Source organism: Lonchura striata, chromosome 4, assembly GCF_050655825.1.
Source record: "Lonchura striata isolate lonStrDom1 chromosome 4, ASM5065582v1, whole genome shotgun sequence".
In the NCBI taxonomy this organism is placed as follows: Eukaryota; Metazoa; Chordata; class Aves; order Passeriformes; family Estrildidae; genus Lonchura; species Lonchura striata.
Window position 1 is genome coordinate 8,728,303 of NC_140706.1, and position 18,765 is coordinate 8,747,067.

Consider the following 18,765-nt stretch of genomic DNA (forward strand, 5'->3'; position numbering starts at 1 on the left):
GCTGGGAGCAACCAAGAAAATAAATCATTTGCTTTTATTTTCTGGTAGTTTCTCCTTTTCAGCTTACTCATTTATATTTGGCCTGTGGTTGAACCTGTCTCTTTAACTGGGAAATGCTGAGAAGTAAAGCTCTGTGTTTGTGGCACAAGTCCAGTCCTGAAGGAGCAATAATTTCATGCAAAAGCAGAATTGGTGGAGTCACACCAAATTACTCAATAGTTCTGTGGACTTGTTAAAATTCATGTGCATGTTGTTGAGACCCTGAGAAGTCCATGTAATACCAGGTAGACTTTGGGTAATATCAGTGCTTCTTCAGCTTACAAAATGATAATACGAACAAGGAATGCTATAGGGAGCAATTCTTCTACAATTTGACAGCACCCTTGTTTCTCACCAAGTTTCCATGTGACCCTCATTGCAGTGATGTTTCAAACACAGAAAAGAGCTACAACCATCTGAGTTCACCAAGTTCACCTTTGCACTCTCATCAATTCCATAAATCTCTCTTTTAGCTGCTACTGTACGCCTTGATCTCATTTCAAAAGTTTCTCTGCTATCATCTGCCTGCAGGAAGCATTGTGAGGAGGCTTTGCGGATTGCATCAGATGGGTAAAAGCTGGCACTTCAATAATTTATGCTAGCAGCACATTTTCAGTGAGCAACTTGCCAGCAGCAGCAGAACATCTTAAGAAAGATCTAGGTAATACAGTAGAAGTCTGAACAATTTTGATTTCTAGTCAGCACCACAGAAAATGCAGAGATATTAACACTCATGCCAGTAGTCAACCCATACTGTAGATCTGTATCATATATATTACATTTAATACTATTTTTCCTGATTTATGTAAAATTGTCTCAAAGTAATTGGCTTTTTATTGTCAACTGCATAAGCTGCTAGTCTAGTATTTGAATTAGAAGATAAAGAAACATAAAGAGAAAATGGGACTGGGAGTTGACAGAATTATCAGTCACCGTGGAGAACACCTCTCTGATGAAGCATCATGAAAATGTAACTTGATCACCTTTCCTGACTTCCAAATACAGTATCATATGTGCAAACAATAACTGAAAATCTACTGACTGCTAGTTACACAAAAATGAAGCTTCACACTATTAGATCAGAGCTTGCTCAGTGCTGAACAGCCTCCAGGACAGGAACAATTAATGCAGTGTTGAGAGTGAAGACTGCAAACATACCTGCAAACTAACACTAAAAACTGTAAGACCTTATTTGGAATTATTTTTTCCTCTATTTCTAAGGTAAGGAAGACAAAATGTTAGTCAAAACTTAGCTATGCTTAATAGGATACTGTCTCCCAGGGTAAATTATCATAATCACTTCTAAAGCATGTAAAAATGATATTTCTCTTTGATATGCTGTTCAAAGTGAAAACCCTGTTTCCAAAATTAGAAATTCTAACAGGGAAATAAAGATACTTACAGGAGTATGAAGATAGAGGAAAAGATAGTAGCGTGCTATCTTTGGAATGAATATGATCTCATGGAGTGATAATAGGAGATTGATTATATTTCTCATTTTGGAGGAGCTACTGTACATTCCCACTGTTACAATAGCACCAATTATGTCCACACTTCCTTTCAACAATATTTTTCAAAAGGCTTTATAAAGGATGTTAGAATCATTATCCTGACCTGACTGATAAGAAAACCAAGAAACAGACCACTGAAAAAATAACTAACTGTATGTCACCTGGCAGACAAGCAGAAACACAGTATTTCAAGTTTCAGTCCTATATTCTTTTGGCAAGATCCTTCTGATGTTTTCAAATGCCACTGTACAAGCAGGGAAGTGTTCACAGAATTTACAAAGGCATTGACTGTGATTTTCTGACAAGCCTGGTCTGTAAGTACCTACTAAATATTACAGTAAGGAGCCATTATTGACTCCTAAAACACTCCCCTCTAGCAAAGCCATCCAGTTGTTAATGGCTGGCAGAAGCTCAAAACCCCTGTTTAAAACAGTCTATCCTTTTTAAATGCCCTTGCAGTGTTGGTTTTTCCCAGCTGTGACATTTATGATAGGAACAAGCAGGATAGGCAGTGATATTTTTCTGTTATCTGGTGTAGCTACTCCCCTATGCTTTCACAACACCAGGAATTTCAACATGTACAGCTCAAATACTTCCCCATGTCTGTTACCTCCTTAGTCATTTGGTGACATTACTTCTTTAAAAGAAATAATTTTAAGAAAGAAAAACCCAAGTAAAATTTTCTGTCAAGAGAAAAAACATTCACAAGTCTCATCAGACATGATATTAGTAGCAAAAAAACTTTGGCTTTCTCAGAATTAGAAGAAACAGGCAGTTGCTGAACCTAAAGAAGATCCGTGTGCCAGGCAGGAACTACAGAATGTAGTATGTTCTTTGCCCTTGCACCACCTCCACTTGCCTCCTCCACTAAAAGCTGTTGGCTGCTCCTCTATCACTCATCTAACTCAGTATTGCCTGCTGCTGCTACAGAAATTTTCATCCATGCCACAGCTGACAGATTCTGGGCTCTTCATTCAACTCAGGTAGAAAAATGAATTATAATCAGGGCTGACAATCTGCCTGAAAATGTACAATGTAATATGTGATAGTGCATTATCCAACATTTAATACATAAATGTATCATTGTCTGAATGAAGGCAGGATCTCCACCAAAGAACAATTTCCCTTTTCACATTTGAACTAGTGGGCAACTTTTTTTTTTTTTAATAGTTCAATGGTATTTTGCTTAAAAAGTTGCAAGAACATTTAAGAGCCACTCAGAAGGTGTTCTATTTTTAGCATAGGAATGAGTCCAACTACTTTTAATTCAACAATTTGAACTTTTATTTGTAATTAGAAATTGTATTTTCAAACACTGATCAAGTAAGACAACAGTGCTGTGCGTAAACAATACACACACTAACACACACAAAGTACTTCTAGGGTTAGATAATACCATAACTGCCAAGTATATTCAGAAGGACAAAACCTATTTCTTTGTACTAAGCTACACACCCAGAGAAGTCCTCAATGCATGATTTCTACAGCTAAATTGTTATCATCCTTTCTAGATGACAACAGAAACATTGATGTTCTGCCCTACTTGCACTACTCTGCTTTTGTCTGAACTTTACTGCACCAATCTATGTTCTAGTGGATGATTTGTTCCAAAGTCTTTGCATTACTAGAGATGAGAAACCAGTTATTTGGGTTTTTTTTTCTACATGTTTGATTTGAAAGTCTATTTCTATTGCAGCAAATAATAATGATCACTGGCTATCTGGACCAACTTCTCCACAGGAAAAGTAGATTTCATTATTTCTGCTACTGACATAAAGATCTTTGAGGACATTCTGTGATCTCACACCCAACTCTGAGCAGTCACAACAGAAGAGAATCATGATGACTGAGTTTTTCTTTAAAGAAAAGCCATCTATACAAGAATAAAAAAATGTTCATTTATTTTGCTTCAGCACTGGTTTCCTGATTCCTGTTTTTTTTTCCCCAGCCCATTGAATGTTCAATTCCCACTGTACAATACACTCAAATACAGGAAGGATATGATCAGTGGGCTTGATTTCAAAGGTGCAGAACTACCACTGAATTAGATCTGACCAAGTTTAAATGACCCTGGAACATTTCAATGTCTTGGGGTGCATTTACAGATCCAGCCATTTAAGCACAAAGATGTAACTTTAAAGGTATAAAACCATTCCACATGTCCTTGCTTGTTAAAAGATTCAGAGGTACACATGGTAGTTCTAGAGCTGCTTAAAATGCCAGAAACACATCATTTCAACTAATTTTGTTTTGAAGCCAAGCAGTTTTGCATTCTTTCATTACTAACCTGGCTGTTAAAGTTGGAGAAATGACAATAGAGGCAAAAATCTTCACCATAGCCATTTTACAAAGATCAGCTGCAGAGCCTATGAAAAAAAGTGACCTGTTTTTAATTTAAAGCATGCAAAAGGAAAATGTTCTTCTTGGAACTATGGCATAGGAACAAAAAATATCAGAAGATTTTGAATTACAAGAATTTTCAAAACTAGCAGATCCAATTAATGCAATATGTGAAACAGATTATAAGACTAATAAATAACAGAGGAAGTAATTACATGTTAATTTAAACTAGAAAATAACAATATGAAATCATGTGTTAATTAAAGGTTCATTTGTCATTCATGACTATACATTGAAAATTGCTTTCTCTAAAAAAGGTATAAAATTATCTATCTCTAAGCTTTAATTAAAATTTATCTATTAATCAATTAAAGTTTAATGTCACAAAAGGTCAGAACATTGTTTCAGTGCTGCATTTCAATTTGGAGTCTTAATTTTGCACTTTTTCATATTTCCATGTATATGTAAAACCTATTAATTGCATTACAGTGTTAAGAGCAATGGTGCATAAAACAGCGTCATGTCATAGAAAAAATGACACATTTCTGGCCATCAAGCAGCAGAATAATTCTCCAGGCCTGCAGCTTGGTGAAGGTCTTTGTTCTGATCCAAACATTTTACACAAAAGATTTATCTGATAAAATATAGAAACAATCCTTTGAGTAAAGAGTGGAAGCCATAATCCTCCTTGACCCACTAAATGTCCTAGATCATGGTCATTTTTTTACAACCCTGTAACTCAATGAATTTTGAATTTTTTCTGACATTTCAGAACAGTAGCAGAGAACAGCCAGGTAGCCAAGTGACAAGGGTACTCTGCTGAGAGGCAATCAGAGAATTGCAGAAATCTCCAATCAGAAGGGACCCATAGAGATCATCAAGTCCAACACCCCAACTCCCTGCTCATAGCACGACTCTAAATCTGAACCATATGACTGAGAGCATTGTCCAAACACTCCTTGAACTCTGTCAGGCTTGATGCTGTGACCACTACCCTGGGGAGACTGTTCCCGTGCCCAGCCACCCTCTGGGTGAAGAGCCTTTTCCTGATATCCAGCACAAACCTCCCTGACACAGCTTCATGCCATTCCCTCAGGTCCTACAGCTGTCACTGGAAAAAGGAGCTCAGCACCTCCCCCTCCTTTTCCCCCCTTGAGGAACCTGCAGACTGTGATGGAGTCACCCCACAGCCTCTTCTCCAGGCTGAACAACACAAGGGACCTCAGCTGCTCCTTCTAAGTCTTGTCCTCAACACCTTTCACTATCTTGGTGACTCTCCTCTGGACACTGACAATTTGATGTCCTTATATTGAGGCACCCAAAACTGCACACAGGACGTGAGGAGGGGCCACAGCAGTGCAGAGCAGAGTGGGGCAGTGACTGGCCAGTGAGGCTGTGCCTGATGTCCCCCAGGATACTGTGGGCCCTTCTGGCTAGGGAAGACAATCTAAGAGAACAAGGACAAAAGCTTAACATCTCTTCTTCCTCCACAGTCACCTATGACAAACTGCCCCCTCTGGATCCCATGCTGAGACTCTGTTTTGCTCATGAACTGTACCCAGTGCAGACCCTCAGCTGATGATGGAGGTGGTAATGTCTGACTGTGGATTTGGCCTCAAACACCTGTCTTGTTTTCCTGTTCAAATGATGTGTCAAATTATTCAACACATTGCAAAAAGGGACAACTAATATAATAGGTAAGAAAGGATGTTTCAGCAAAGGTCAGGTAAATATCTTCTTAGTGATTGTGAGGATAAAACTATACTGAGCATTTAGTCAGTCACAAAAGATATGTTCTGGATACATTCTTTCTGAAACATTGTAGAGTAATGAAATTTGAAAGGCTTCTCAAATATTTTTTTACTGAAATATAATTTTTAGAGGTATCCTATTTTAAAAAGAAAATAATTATAAATAATTAAAGATAAAATGAACTGTTTGCTCTACAGGAATAAGGTACAACTGAATAATAACTGAAGAATAATATGCTGTACATTGGTAAAAACGATTGAACAGGGAAATATTCAAAAAGAGGAAAAATACTATGAAAGAAGAGTGAGAAACCGAATTGTAATAATTCAAAGCTGCAATTCTACATTTTTCTCAATATTGCCATGCATCTGAAGTATTCTGCTATCAGTTGCTGCTACCATAATCAAAAATGTAAATTAGTTAAATCAATTAGACTCTTAGGTATAACTAAAAAATACATATTAAATGCAGTTTAGTACACTAAATGTGATAAAAGGTTTTATAATTTATAAAGTTTTTATGGTCTTCAAATATTATCTTATAGCTGAAATCTTAAAATTAAAACATCATGGTAGTCTAGAATGGTAGTCTTTTATTTAAAAAATAAAATTTGGGAATAGAGAATATTTTAGAGTTTTTAATCCTTGCTTCACCACACCTTCTAATATTACATTTTGAGTAACAATTACGTTATTTTTCATCAGATTTGTCCTCCAGTATCACTTGAACTGACAGTGAAATCTGACAATCTTATTATTGTAGGTATATAGAAGTGAGTGTTCCATAGACAGTCCTGTGACAACCTTCCTCCATCTCTTGGGACAGATGGACACAGCAAATGCTGCTCAGAGAGCTGGGTCTCTTAATCAGTGCTACACTGTGTGCTCTGCAGGACTCTCAGAATGAGAATTAGAATTCTAGCTCTCTAGGTACCTTTGCAGAGACAGTACTCAAAGACTGTCAAACATGACATAAATACTTAAGTAATTTTTAAAATTAAACATTAAATGAATAATATTTGGATAGGAAAGTGGTATTTCCAAAAGGAAAGTTCAAATAACTTTAGAAGGAGTATGCCATCACCAGGTCTAGAAAGCACTTTTTCCTTGCCTGTAAATTGTACACTTCCAGGGTAACTTAAAGAAAACTCTGTCAGCATCATGCAATTAAAAAAAACAATTCTTCTAAGGAACATGAAGGTAGGAGGCATCTCAGTCTTGGGCTGATAGCTCAGGTTTTTTTCCCCTTTAGGTGACTAAATCCTGTACACACCTGAGCCCCAAGTGACTTGACCAGAGTATGTTATTGCATCAGATTGACTAACATGTGAGCACAAAATTCTGACTTTTACATTTCCAATCTATATGTCAAATATTCTTCTGTGGAAAAAAACACCTTTTTTCTTGCCCTCCACAGAATTAAGTTTGAAATTTCTGCAAAGAATGAGCTGGATTTCCGAACAAATAATAACAATGCACAATTATTGTAACATTTTGTATTTCTGAAACAAAAGCTACCTGGCAAAATAAAAGCTGGAATCTGTAAGGAACAGAATCAGAGAAAGCCTTCTGGAGTAATGGACTATAAAAACTAGAAAGGAAAGTGTTTAAAGAAACAATGCACCTGAAGAACAGAATTCTAGATATTCTGTCTATAGGTAGTTTGTATCAATACCTACATTTAACTATCACAGAGCACTCTAGTGTATTAGAACATTTATACTGTTGCTGTTATTATCATTATTATTGCTATATTATTCTGTTTACTGGCAATTTCCAAGATAGATGGAATATATAATTTTAACTTCTTTTTCACAGTAAAACTTACGCCTACTCTAGTAGACTACTGTATTTCTTCAGAGATTATCAGAGTTGTTGCCCACTAAAGGCAAGCAGGGATAGAGATAGGTGGGTAGACAGGAAGGTAGGGAGGCAGATATTTACCTTGAACAACAAAATTTACAGCCTGCCTCTCTGCTTGAGTGCGCAGCTTGTAATCCTGTGCATTGATATTGGCCAGTGGCCTTTTGCGTCCCATTATGGAAACCACGTAACCTTGCAGGATTTAAATAAAAAGTACTGTTATGTGATATAGAGGGATTTAAATTAGATTTAAAAAATTCTTCTTGAAGATAATACAGATATTTGTAATTATGTGCTGCCTGAGTCACTTTAATATTTTGTCCTCTGAAAATAGTCAGAGCTTATTTAAACCTTCAACGCTTATTGTATTTTTGGTTTAAGTACTATTCAATTCAGAGGATTGGTACATATTATACAAGGAAAACTTTAGTTCTTTAAGTTGTTAAATTTTTTTTAGGAATGTCTACTGATAAAGCAGCAAACTCTCTCTGTGGGAGATGAAACTATAAATACCTAGCAGAATTAGCTATCTATTAGCAGCCATAATTAGAGCTTTCCACATAGTGAATACTTTACTTGGGAATAGTAAAGAAAAATCAATTTGTAGAATAATTAAATCAGTAATGAATATTTCCCAAAAATTTAAAACATTTTTTTTTGGGGGAAGAAAAGTTATCTTTTTTTTCCCCCGTTTTCTTTATATAGTATTTCTGTGTTCCTTTCACAGCCAAACTTCCTCAACTCTAGTGTGGTGGGATTTTTTAGTTTAAAAGAAATATAAAAACACAGTTAAGGCTTTATGTTAGGCCTAATGACATATTTTCCTAAAGAAACCCCCTTTGGAGGGCAAGTGAGAGGAGTTGAGATAGGAAAAGAGATGTGAGGTTCCTCTTGTCAAAATAACACACACAAAACTTAGCTTATCTTCAAAAATAAACTTCTATTCTTATTTTAAGAAAAATGAAAAACCATCCATGTTAAAAATACATCTTGAAAAAATTTTTCTTTATGTTTCTGATCACCTTGACTACCCATGAATTGTCGTTAGATACCATGGAAATTCAGACTGAATTTCCATGTCCTCTGCTGTACAAGCACAAGTGGTGAGGAGACCTCTTCAAACAAAAAGTTATCACCTTATTATGGACAACATATACCCAGGCTTGTGTGCAGAGGATGAATTAATTCAGCTTTCCGTGTATTAGTGCATTTCCAGGAGTGCTGATACCAAAAATACCAGTTTTGAAACAAGAAACAGAACTATCTGGAAATTAGGGTATTCTTTGACAAATCAGGCTCCCCAGTTTAACTAACACTTTCCATGAAGAACACTATTTAAAGATGGAATTCTTGAAAAATTGTATTCTTAGGTAAAATTAAATTTACTGTAATATCCTTACTCCTGTGAGGCATGACTCCACATTACTGAGCAGTATTCCCAAACAAACACCATCATTTGTGTAACACTGGCAGAGAAGGTGCCTGGTGTCAATGATTAATCTGCAAATCCATGCCTGAATGAGGCCTTAATGTGGTCTTTTCAATATGTCAATAATTTAATAAAAAACAACAGCAGTATAGTAATATATACACTAACAAATATCTTCCTCATAATAGAATTATTCATATGCTTATAATGTCTACATGCAATATCATTCATAAAACTTAAAAAATATTAATCAGAAGGGTACTGCTCACCTTTGAACTTCAGATAAGTTGAGAAAATGAGCCCAATAGGTTGGAATGCTTTTGTTGAGAAGTTAGAATCCAAGGTGGATTAACAAGAAAAATATTAAATAATATTGATCTGCTGCAGATTTCTAAAGTTTGTACAACCTAAACAGATTGTTCTTCTACCATTAGTGGTTAAAAATGGTTGATAGGCAGGAGTGTAAGAAGGAGTAAGAAGTAATTAGACAAGTGTGTTTCAATGACTTTAGAACATTAATCATGACATTCCTGTCTACTGAACTCATAAACCAGATTCTCTTGCGCAGAAGTCTGTTTATTGAAATTCATTCACTTTTAAGAAAAGAATGCTAATTTATCTTAAATATATCATAAATATATAATAAATGTGTAATGCTTTACTAGGTATGTTATGTTTGGCTTAATTACAGCCAAAAATGGATGTTTGGTTAACTTCACTTTTCTCGAGCAATATTAATAAACAACAGAATGCAAATGTGTGACACAATGACAGTTCATACTTATAGTAGACTTTGAGACCCTACAAAGTACAAAAAATGAATACTATCAATTTTCATAACTAGAAGTGAATTATGTGTCCATTATGTGTGTCATTGCACTCACCCATACAGTGATGAGTAATATTATATTGCAAATTTACTATTTATTTCTAAAATAGTCTTAGTACTGCATGCCCTATTAAAAAACAAAATAACTCAATTTTGAAAGTTCTGCTAATTAGCTTTTAAAAGACAATATTTCAAGCAGCTATATTTTCTCTTCTCAAATTACTGCACTCCTAGGATTCACTAAATATAAATTAATTTGTAGACTAAAAACAAATTTGGTGGAAGAAGAGTTTGCAGCTGCTGGCTCCAGAAACACTCTGTGCACATCTGTCACTACAGCTACCACCTGAACTTCAAGAACATAAATTCTGATTGATGCATAGGAAAAAATGAGTCTAAAAAAATTGGCTGTGTAAATTGACTGAACTTCCACGGTCCAGCAGCCATGGACCCAATTTATTAGGTAGAAGATTCCTTGGGCTTTCTTTCTGTTGGAGTACATTATATGTCAAAATGATGCAGTGTAATTTGACATTAAGTGGGGTTCATTCTGAGAACAGATGTCTTATTCTGTTAGCATCTTTCTTAGAAAAGGCAGACTTAACCAGCTCCTTGTAGGGCTAAACAGAAAAAAAACCCCAAACCTGATTCACCAAGAAAGGATAGTCCATCTTTTTTTGTTGTCCTGTAACTATCTGAATTTGGATCAAGTTGAATCTTTGTCTTCAACACTGTCACACAGTGCAGATCAGTAAACAAAATCTGGTCACAGACTTTGGATTACCTCTACTCCGGCACTGTTCAATGGTTTTCTTTGTAAATTCATGTACTTTCTTGTATTTTTGCATAAAACTCTCTATAAATTGACTGGCTTGAACAGGAGTAACTCCCAAGCAGTCAGCAAGACGTTCTTTACCTGGTGGCACAGAAATCATCTCCATTATGTAATAAAGCAGACCAGAAAACAACGACATACAATAGCACTGTTTCATGCATAATTAGTGGAATTACTTAACTTTACTTACCTCTATGAAATAGGATGGATCTGATACACTACAATCACATTGCAACAAAATAAATGTTTAACCCTGAGCTTCAATGTTTTACTGAAGTTACTGGATTAAGTATATAATTACTAAGAAGTATGTATATAAGAAGGATGCAATTAAGAAATTCCTAGTTATAATTTATACCTATAAGGTGGTTGAAATCTCTTTTGTTCACAGAGCAATGTGGTTACTTTAAGTATTATTTTACCAGTTCAGTGTTGCAATCTCCAAACTTTGAAGAGCAGATGAAGACTTGAAATTAACTTAAAATAAATACAAATATAATGAAGATCTAAAAAGGGATGAAGATGCTGGAGTTTAGCTAGAAGCTTTAGAGTTCAGCCTGAATTTAGAAAGGATGTTTGGAGTCTGGGTCCCACAGATTTCAAACAGTCTTAGGCTCAGTAGAAATTTGGGTCCAAGTTTTGAGATAAAAGGGTTGGAACAAGGAAAAAAATGGAAAAAGAAAAAAACAGAAAAAGTGTTCCAACAGAGAGAGAAAGGAATAATAGCTTTTCTACAGGATATAGGTGCACAATATCTGTTATGCTGGATCTAAGAGCATTTATAAGAAAAGGTGGGAAAAACCTGAAGATATTACCAAGTGTGAAAATATAAACTAAGAGCTACAGTTTAAACCTACTTATAAATCAAACAGTTCCAGCAAAAATAAAACATACATCAACATTCATTCATTCATATGAAGCTTGAAAGACAGATATATTTATGTCAGCTGCACAGCAACACAGAACCAGCACTGTCTGCAAAGAACATAAGCTGAGAGGAGACATCTAAAGGCACCAAAGGCATGGAATAGTCATTGTCACAGTAAGACTGTCAAGGAAAATTGTCTAGCACATTAAAAAGAGAGAGGATTTCAGCCATCTAAATGCCATCACTGTCAGGCTGATGTGCATTTCAGAACAATTATTGTAGCATTTTGTTCTCAGTCACACCAGGATCTGCACTGAGCAAGAACATCAGTCTAGACAAGGTGCTAGAGAAAGAAATTCACAAAGACATCCAGGATGACATTTGCTGAGCTATTATAGATCTGTACTCTTTTTTCTGACATCTTATTTTCTTCCTGGGTCAGCAAATGACAAATCTATTTGATAAAGCACACATTGCTAACAGCTAGGAGACTACTGTAGCTTCCTTAGAGAACTGTAACATCTAAGTTTGTCCATGTTATCCATTTAAAGAACTATTAATATACAGAACAATTGCATAAAATACTAGGAAAATTAAAGCACAATATTAGCAAGGCCATCTGAAAGGTCCCAGGGAAATGCAGTTCCTGGGAAGCAAAAAGAGGGGAATGAACAGCCACGTAATTGTGTCAGATGGTGCTCTCCATTCTGCATCATCTTTCAAAAATGAAAATAGCATTACTTGTAATTTAAACACTGATAGCCCTCTGTGTCAGTCCAGGGCTTGAACATACTGCCATTGCATAGAAGGAATTCCTTATTTTACAGAAGTTAAGTTGCCTGTGTTTTAGTTCTACAAGATGACTAAGGCAGAAGCAAGTGAATTGAACTGCTCCAAACCAACCAAAAATACTTATAGAATGTCCTGAGCTGGAAGGGACCCACAAGGATCAACTCCTGAACCTGCACAGGACACCTCAAGAGTCACACCATGTGCCTGAGAGTGTTGTCCAAATGCTTCTTGAACTCTTGTCAGGCTTGGGGCTGTGACCACTGCCCCAAGGAGGCCTGTTCTAGGGACCAGCCACCCCTCTGGGTGAAAACTTTTTCCTAATAACCAATCTTCTTTTTCCTTTATTATCCTTCAAAATTAAAGAAAATACCTTGAAAGTATGAACCAAATGCAACTTAAGAAAACAGAACATACAACCTAAGAAAATAAAAAGAAAATAAAAAGATTACTATTTACTACATTAAAGGTTTTTATTAGCTCCTGTAAGCATAATACAGGCAAGCTCCTCAGGGAGTGTTTTTGTAGTTTTCAAGCCTAAAAGAAGTATTACTCACACTCTTCAGTTGTATAAAAATGTTTCATTTATGAAAAGTGAGCTGTCTTTTGAAGGAAGACAAACTGTGGGTGGAATTCAGTCCATCAATTTTAGGTATCTAACAATTACTTTTTGTCAGCCCAGTTTCCATCTAAGTGGTTTAATGATATAATTTCATGTCTTAATCAGGATCTGATCACACTTCTAATGAACTGGAAACTTCATATTATCTTTGAGGTGCTTCAACTGCCCTTGTTTGAGAGAGAGGGACACAAAGCAAACAAGTAAATGGAGACACATATCAAGAACTGCTGCTCTGAAATCTTTAGTGCCTGGTTCAGAGCAAGTGAGGGAGTGCCAATACTGTACTTAAATGTAAAGATTCAAGCTCTCTATAGATCAGTAGACAGACACAGGCTTAACTGAGCCCCAAGAACTGAGGCATTTCTGACTATATACAGAACCACAGGGCATTCAACTGGTGGTGATTCATCTGACTACATCTGGTACCTGCCTGTCCCACCCACAGTGGAAGAGATAGGAAATGTGTAGCATTTGCATGGACCAAAGGGCAGGGGTCACAATGCTGGCATTTTGTAAAATAACCCAGTGATGAAACCATTCAGGTGGGAAATGGAAGATTTTATTCCAGTCTCAGCATAGACAGGTCTAAATTTACAGTGTAAGGTACCAGTGTTGGGCTTTTTAAATATAGACTTTAAACACAGAAGTTTCAAATGCAAAACAGCTTAACATAAAAACACAGATGTGTATGCATATACACACACACACACACACCCCTAAACATAAAATAGATATTTAAGACAGCTGAATTTGATGCATTTCTTCCCAACTGAATACCATAAATGATAAATGGAATACTCTGGCTGATTCTGCCTTTGGTTCAAGGACTCAGTGTAGAAGATAGCTTAGAAAGCATTCACAACCAGGAACTCGAGATATAGCATTAAGTGTTTCCAAGTTACATAAAGCTTGCAGTCCAGGGCTCTCATTTCCTAAATTACTTTTTCAAGAACTCATGCTCTGTAGAGAAAGTTAGCCAGCTGCTCACTGAAACCAATTCACAACAGCTTCTAGGCTGATGACATACATGCAGCTATCTCCCCAGAAAAGGTAACTCCAGGCATGTATGAAGCATAAGGAGAGTTGGGCATCATTTAGAAATAGCTTTTGGAAAGTGTGAAGAACATCTTGACTTATCTAGGACCTGGTCAGGACTTGGGCAGAATGGGCAACCGTATTTTTGCAAGTTTTCTGCAGTTGTGAAGAAATGGCAGCAAACATTAAGACTCAAAGTAAGGGAACACTTTTACACTGAAGGTGAGCAAGCACTGACACAGGTTCCCCAGAAAGGCTGCGGAGCCTTGAAGAGCCCTTTCTCCAGCCTTGAAGATGCTGAATATCTGGACACAGTCCTGGGCAAACAGCCCTGCTTGAACAGGGGGCTGGATCTGATGACCTCCAGAGGTCCCTTCCAATCCCTGCCATTCTCTGATTCTATAAATGTTATTTAAAACAATATTGGAGATTTTTAAAATTTCATTGCAGTTATTCTCATCTCTGTCTATATACTGAGAGAATCCAAAGTCCACTCAAAATTAGATATATGCTTCAGTGATATCAGCAGTAAATAAATACAGAATCAGACAATCTTTGTATATGTAACTACATTAATTTAATAATTCTTATACTAAGTAGATAATTTAATAATCCTGGATAAAAATATAAATGCAATACTCTGACAAACTTTTACTCACCTTTAGAAAGTCAATCTACTTATATAAATTATGAATAAAGTATAAATTTACAGTAGCTGGGTTTTTTTTCAAAAAAATGCCTACCTGCTCCATAAACCACCGAGTAAACTATACGCTTTGCTTGCTCTCTATCAGCATGTTTCACTTGTTCACTTGGAATCCCTTTCCTAAACAAACAAACAAAAATCACACCTTTTCAGTTAAACTAAGTTGTTATCCCCACAGTAAACTAATTTAAAGTCAATAATCATTTAATAACTACAAAATTGGAAGATATGAATAGACGTACTTAAGGGATTTTGTTGTCAGCCAGGAATCACAACTTCTTTACAAATTTTCATACTGATAGTCCATAGTAAATTAAATTATTTATTTTAATTTTAATCTTTCCTTTTCAATTAAATTATTGGTTAGGAAAAATCCTACTACTATATTACTAGTTTTTCAGATTGAGGCGAATTTAATAGTGGCTCATGATAAAAATTTATTATTTCCAGCAGCAGCATTTCTTGAAGATGTGAGGGTCTAGAGACTCAAAGCATAGGTCTGACCTAAAGCTTGTTTAAATAAGACTATTATGAGGGCTTCACAAATAGAAATATCCAACCTTTTTCAACAAATGACATAGAAGCAAGCACTGCCTGCTCCATATGCCTCCACAATAGCAAGGCTCCATAAAACAGCAGCAGTAGCTGATTCTGGACTCAAGAGTGCATCCAGATTACTCCCAGCCAAGTGTCCTCCTTCCTAGTTCCCATTCTTTCACAACTGACATATAACAGTCCTACAAAAATGCTAATAGATTTAACATTGTGAAAAATGAAAAGCTATGACTTTGCAATCATCAAGTATGTGCCACTTATAGTTTTCCTTATCAAAATACAGCTTCAGAAAGAATACTGAAATTATTAACAACTGAAAGCACTGAGTAATATTGATCATTTGGTTTCAATTGAAGGGTCTTGGGGGAAATTATATGCTCATTCTCTGAAAACCATACCTACAAAAATTAAAATTGAATCATGGAGATTAATTGCTATCAGAGATACTTGATGATATCTGCACCACTTGGGAGAAAGTCTTCCCATGAAACTGTCAATCTTTTTCATGAGTCTGGTTGCATTTTTAAAACCAAAGTTTTCTATGTTTGCTATGAAAGCTTTTTTGTCTGAAATTTGTTGTGAAGGTTTTACCTGAGAAGGTTTAAGAAAATGCATCTTCTTCAAGGAAAGTCTTTCACCACTATTAAGATATTCAAACTTACAGAAAATCAGCACATTTTTGCTTGCATACCTCATACACTGATTTTAGCCAAGCCTATGCTCAGTGCTGGTATAATTAGGCATTCTGAATGACAAACAGGCAGACATTGGATGAAATCAGATTTAAGCAAGTCTTTACAGCACTACAGATTTTTGAAGAGGAAAAATAAAACCTAACATAAATTCTAGCCTTCATTGGACAAAAAGTCTTTGGTTTTGCAAAAGCTCACATTGTTCCTTTGAATGGCATTAACTGCTCAAAGATGAAACAAAACTTTTCACTGCTCAGTTTAGTTGAGAAACAAGAATAATTTAATAGTGTTTCCACCTGTAATGAAGACTTTTCCCACTTAGTCATTCTGCAAGTTTGAGACTCTTACAATTTACTTTCTTAGCTGTGGCAGGTCAAAAGTTCATGGATCTTTTGAATACAGTAGGTTGAGATTCCCAGTTGTACCTGAATATAAGGACAAAGTGGCAATAGGAGCTAATAGGTACAGAATTAGGAAACTAGACATCATTAAGGATTTCCTGAAACAATCTCCAGCAGAAAGACTGCAGGAATTTCCTGAAGAACCTGGCAGGGAACTACACAGACACTTGAGAAAGTGTTGATCCCAAGGGAAAATAGAATCTGGTAAGAGAGCAAATATCACTTGAGGACCTTTCTGACATGGAACACTAAGGTTGGGGAATGCTGAAACTGGAGAAACATTAGAAAATGTAATACTGCTTTCCTAATACTGAATAATTTGAACTAGAGGATTGGACAAGGCAAGAATGGGAGAACAGCAGCAGAATTTACTTGCAGATTTACTGAAGTCAGAGGCTAGAGACAACTGAGAGGCAATGGGTATATCAGCTGCTCACTTCTTTGGAAAAGAAGGGCTGAAACACAGTGGGTGAGAACTGTGGAGACTTGTAGAGGAACACAGATATTTGTCAGACCATGCTACTGAGGGAGACACAAGGTGAGACTTCCTGGGAGGGACTGGTGGCTCTAGAGAAGTTTTAGCAGTGAAAGAAGATACTAGAACTAGATTGTGTGCACAATTAGAACTGCAGCTAGAAACTTTGATTATGCTTTTGCATTATCCAAGCTTCAGCTTGGAGGGCTGACTGGAAAAAACAGAAATAGTCTTATTGCTGTAATGATAACCGGCAGTGTCAGCAATTACAATAAAATCTTGCCTAACATAGTTATTGGTGCAGATGTACATGCATCATGTAATCATGGCAATCCAACAGTCACTTAGCATTTCCTGGTCTGTGGTTAGTCATGAAACACATGGCAAAAATTAAAAATTCAGGGCTTTATCTCAAATATTTCCTTCAATATAATGTTATAACCAAAATGGTCAATCAACACCTCAGAGCATATTAGTGAGAAATGTGAGCACTGGACAGAGAGGCAATACATCTACCACTCTGAGTATTGGCAAATTTATATACCACATAAAAGAATACATAATTATGAGATATAAAATTGCCATATAAATCAAAACTGCTTGAGCAAACACAAGTCATTAATCATAACTATTTCTTTTGTAATAAATGCTTTTTTTCTGTTTGTATTGACAATTATTAGCTTCTACTAGAGTGTTTGATTCCTTCTGCAATTCAGAGAGGCATTCCTGCAGTTTGAGACAAAGGCTGTTTATTCCTTTAAACAATAAAATTAAAGGGGAGGTGTGCAGTTTCTCAGAACTGCAGCAGCCATGCTAGAAATCCCCAGTGGGCTTTCTGCTTTATCATGTTTCCTTTACAAACTAATTTAGGTTTGTGATAATTGATTTGTTTTAATGGTTACTGTGAGAACTTATTTCAATATAAAACCTTTATTTTGCCTTTGGACTCATCATGGAACAGCCATGATAATGATAAAAAGACATTGTTATCTGCATACTTGCATAAGAAGCTTTTAGTAAGCCATGTAGGGCGTGAAAATACTCCATGCTGAAGTGTGGTATATGGAACATAGATCTTCAGTAGAAATTCATTTTTTTAAATAAATTTGCTTATGATAAAGGAAGGTGAATGGGCATAAAGTAGTCGTAGCTGCTGGGCAGTGACACTGAGGTTGTGACTCCAGCTCACCCAGCACTGTCTGTACAGCTGGAGTAAGAAGACTGTTAATGCAATGTTACAGAAATTGGTACAGAAAAAAATGCTTAGGAGGAAAAATAATTTGCTGCAGATTTTGTTGTGGAAACAGCAAAATTTCTGAAGGCCTGCAGGCAATAAATATGCAGTTACTAGCTCTAGGATGAAATGTATTTTTCCATTTTATTACATCCTTCTCATTACTCTCAAATATGCTGGGAAAAGTTCAAGCTCATAATTAGTATTTTCATCATCTTCAAATCTCCAAATGTGCAGTATTTCAGCTTCTACATTTCTGCATGAATATATTGCTAGCATTCCTTGCCTGCATACTTGTCTCAGGCTACTTCCACATTTCTGATTTGTTTGTCCTTTTCTTTGTTTAACACCAATTTGCAAGTACTTTGCCTTATAGTACTTTATTTGATAGACATCTCTTAGGCAGAATAAAGAACAGCCTTGAAAAGAACAGTGCTGGAAGACATGTTCAGGTTGGCAAATCTCAGTATCCTGGGAAGGAGTTAACAGAGCTAAACAATCTGGGAAGGTCTGTTAGGGCAGCAAACAATTTGCAGCCAAAAAATTGTAGAATATCTAACAAACACAGTGAGAGTAGAGACACAAAAAGTCTTTAAAAAGGTGGCTCTATTAAGAACTGGACTGTGTGTCTAAAAGGGACAAGCGGCCTAATTCTGAGAGTAAAAAACATGGAGAAAAAATTTTCTAGCATGCAGTGAAGGCTAACATGAAATTATCATTACGAAACAAAGTGAAGATATGAAACAAGAGGAGGAATATATAATTTATTACTTTTTCAAATAAAATAATTT

At 36.0% G+C, this 18,765-nt stretch overlaps 1 protein-coding gene across 1 annotated transcript in view; it reads right to left on the reverse strand.

Annotated features, from left to right (window-relative positions):
- Positions 1–2,710: 2,710 nt before the first annotated feature.
- Positions 2,711–18,765, reverse strand: part of POLN (DNA polymerase nu) — a 60,587-nt gene continuing 44,532 nt past the window's right edge. The window contains exons 15-18 of the mRNA XM_085578499.1: positions 14,655–14,737; positions 10,547–10,678; positions 7,586–7,696; positions 2,711–3,916 (exon numbers count right to left, since the gene is read on the reverse strand). Coding sequence (XP_085434625.1) covers positions 3,786–3,916; positions 7,586–7,696; positions 10,547–10,678; positions 14,655–14,737 — 457 coding nt within the window. The 3' untranslated portion in view covers positions 2,711–3,785. The remainder of the gene's footprint in view (positions 3,917–7,585; positions 7,697–10,546; positions 10,679–14,654; positions 14,738–18,765) is intronic.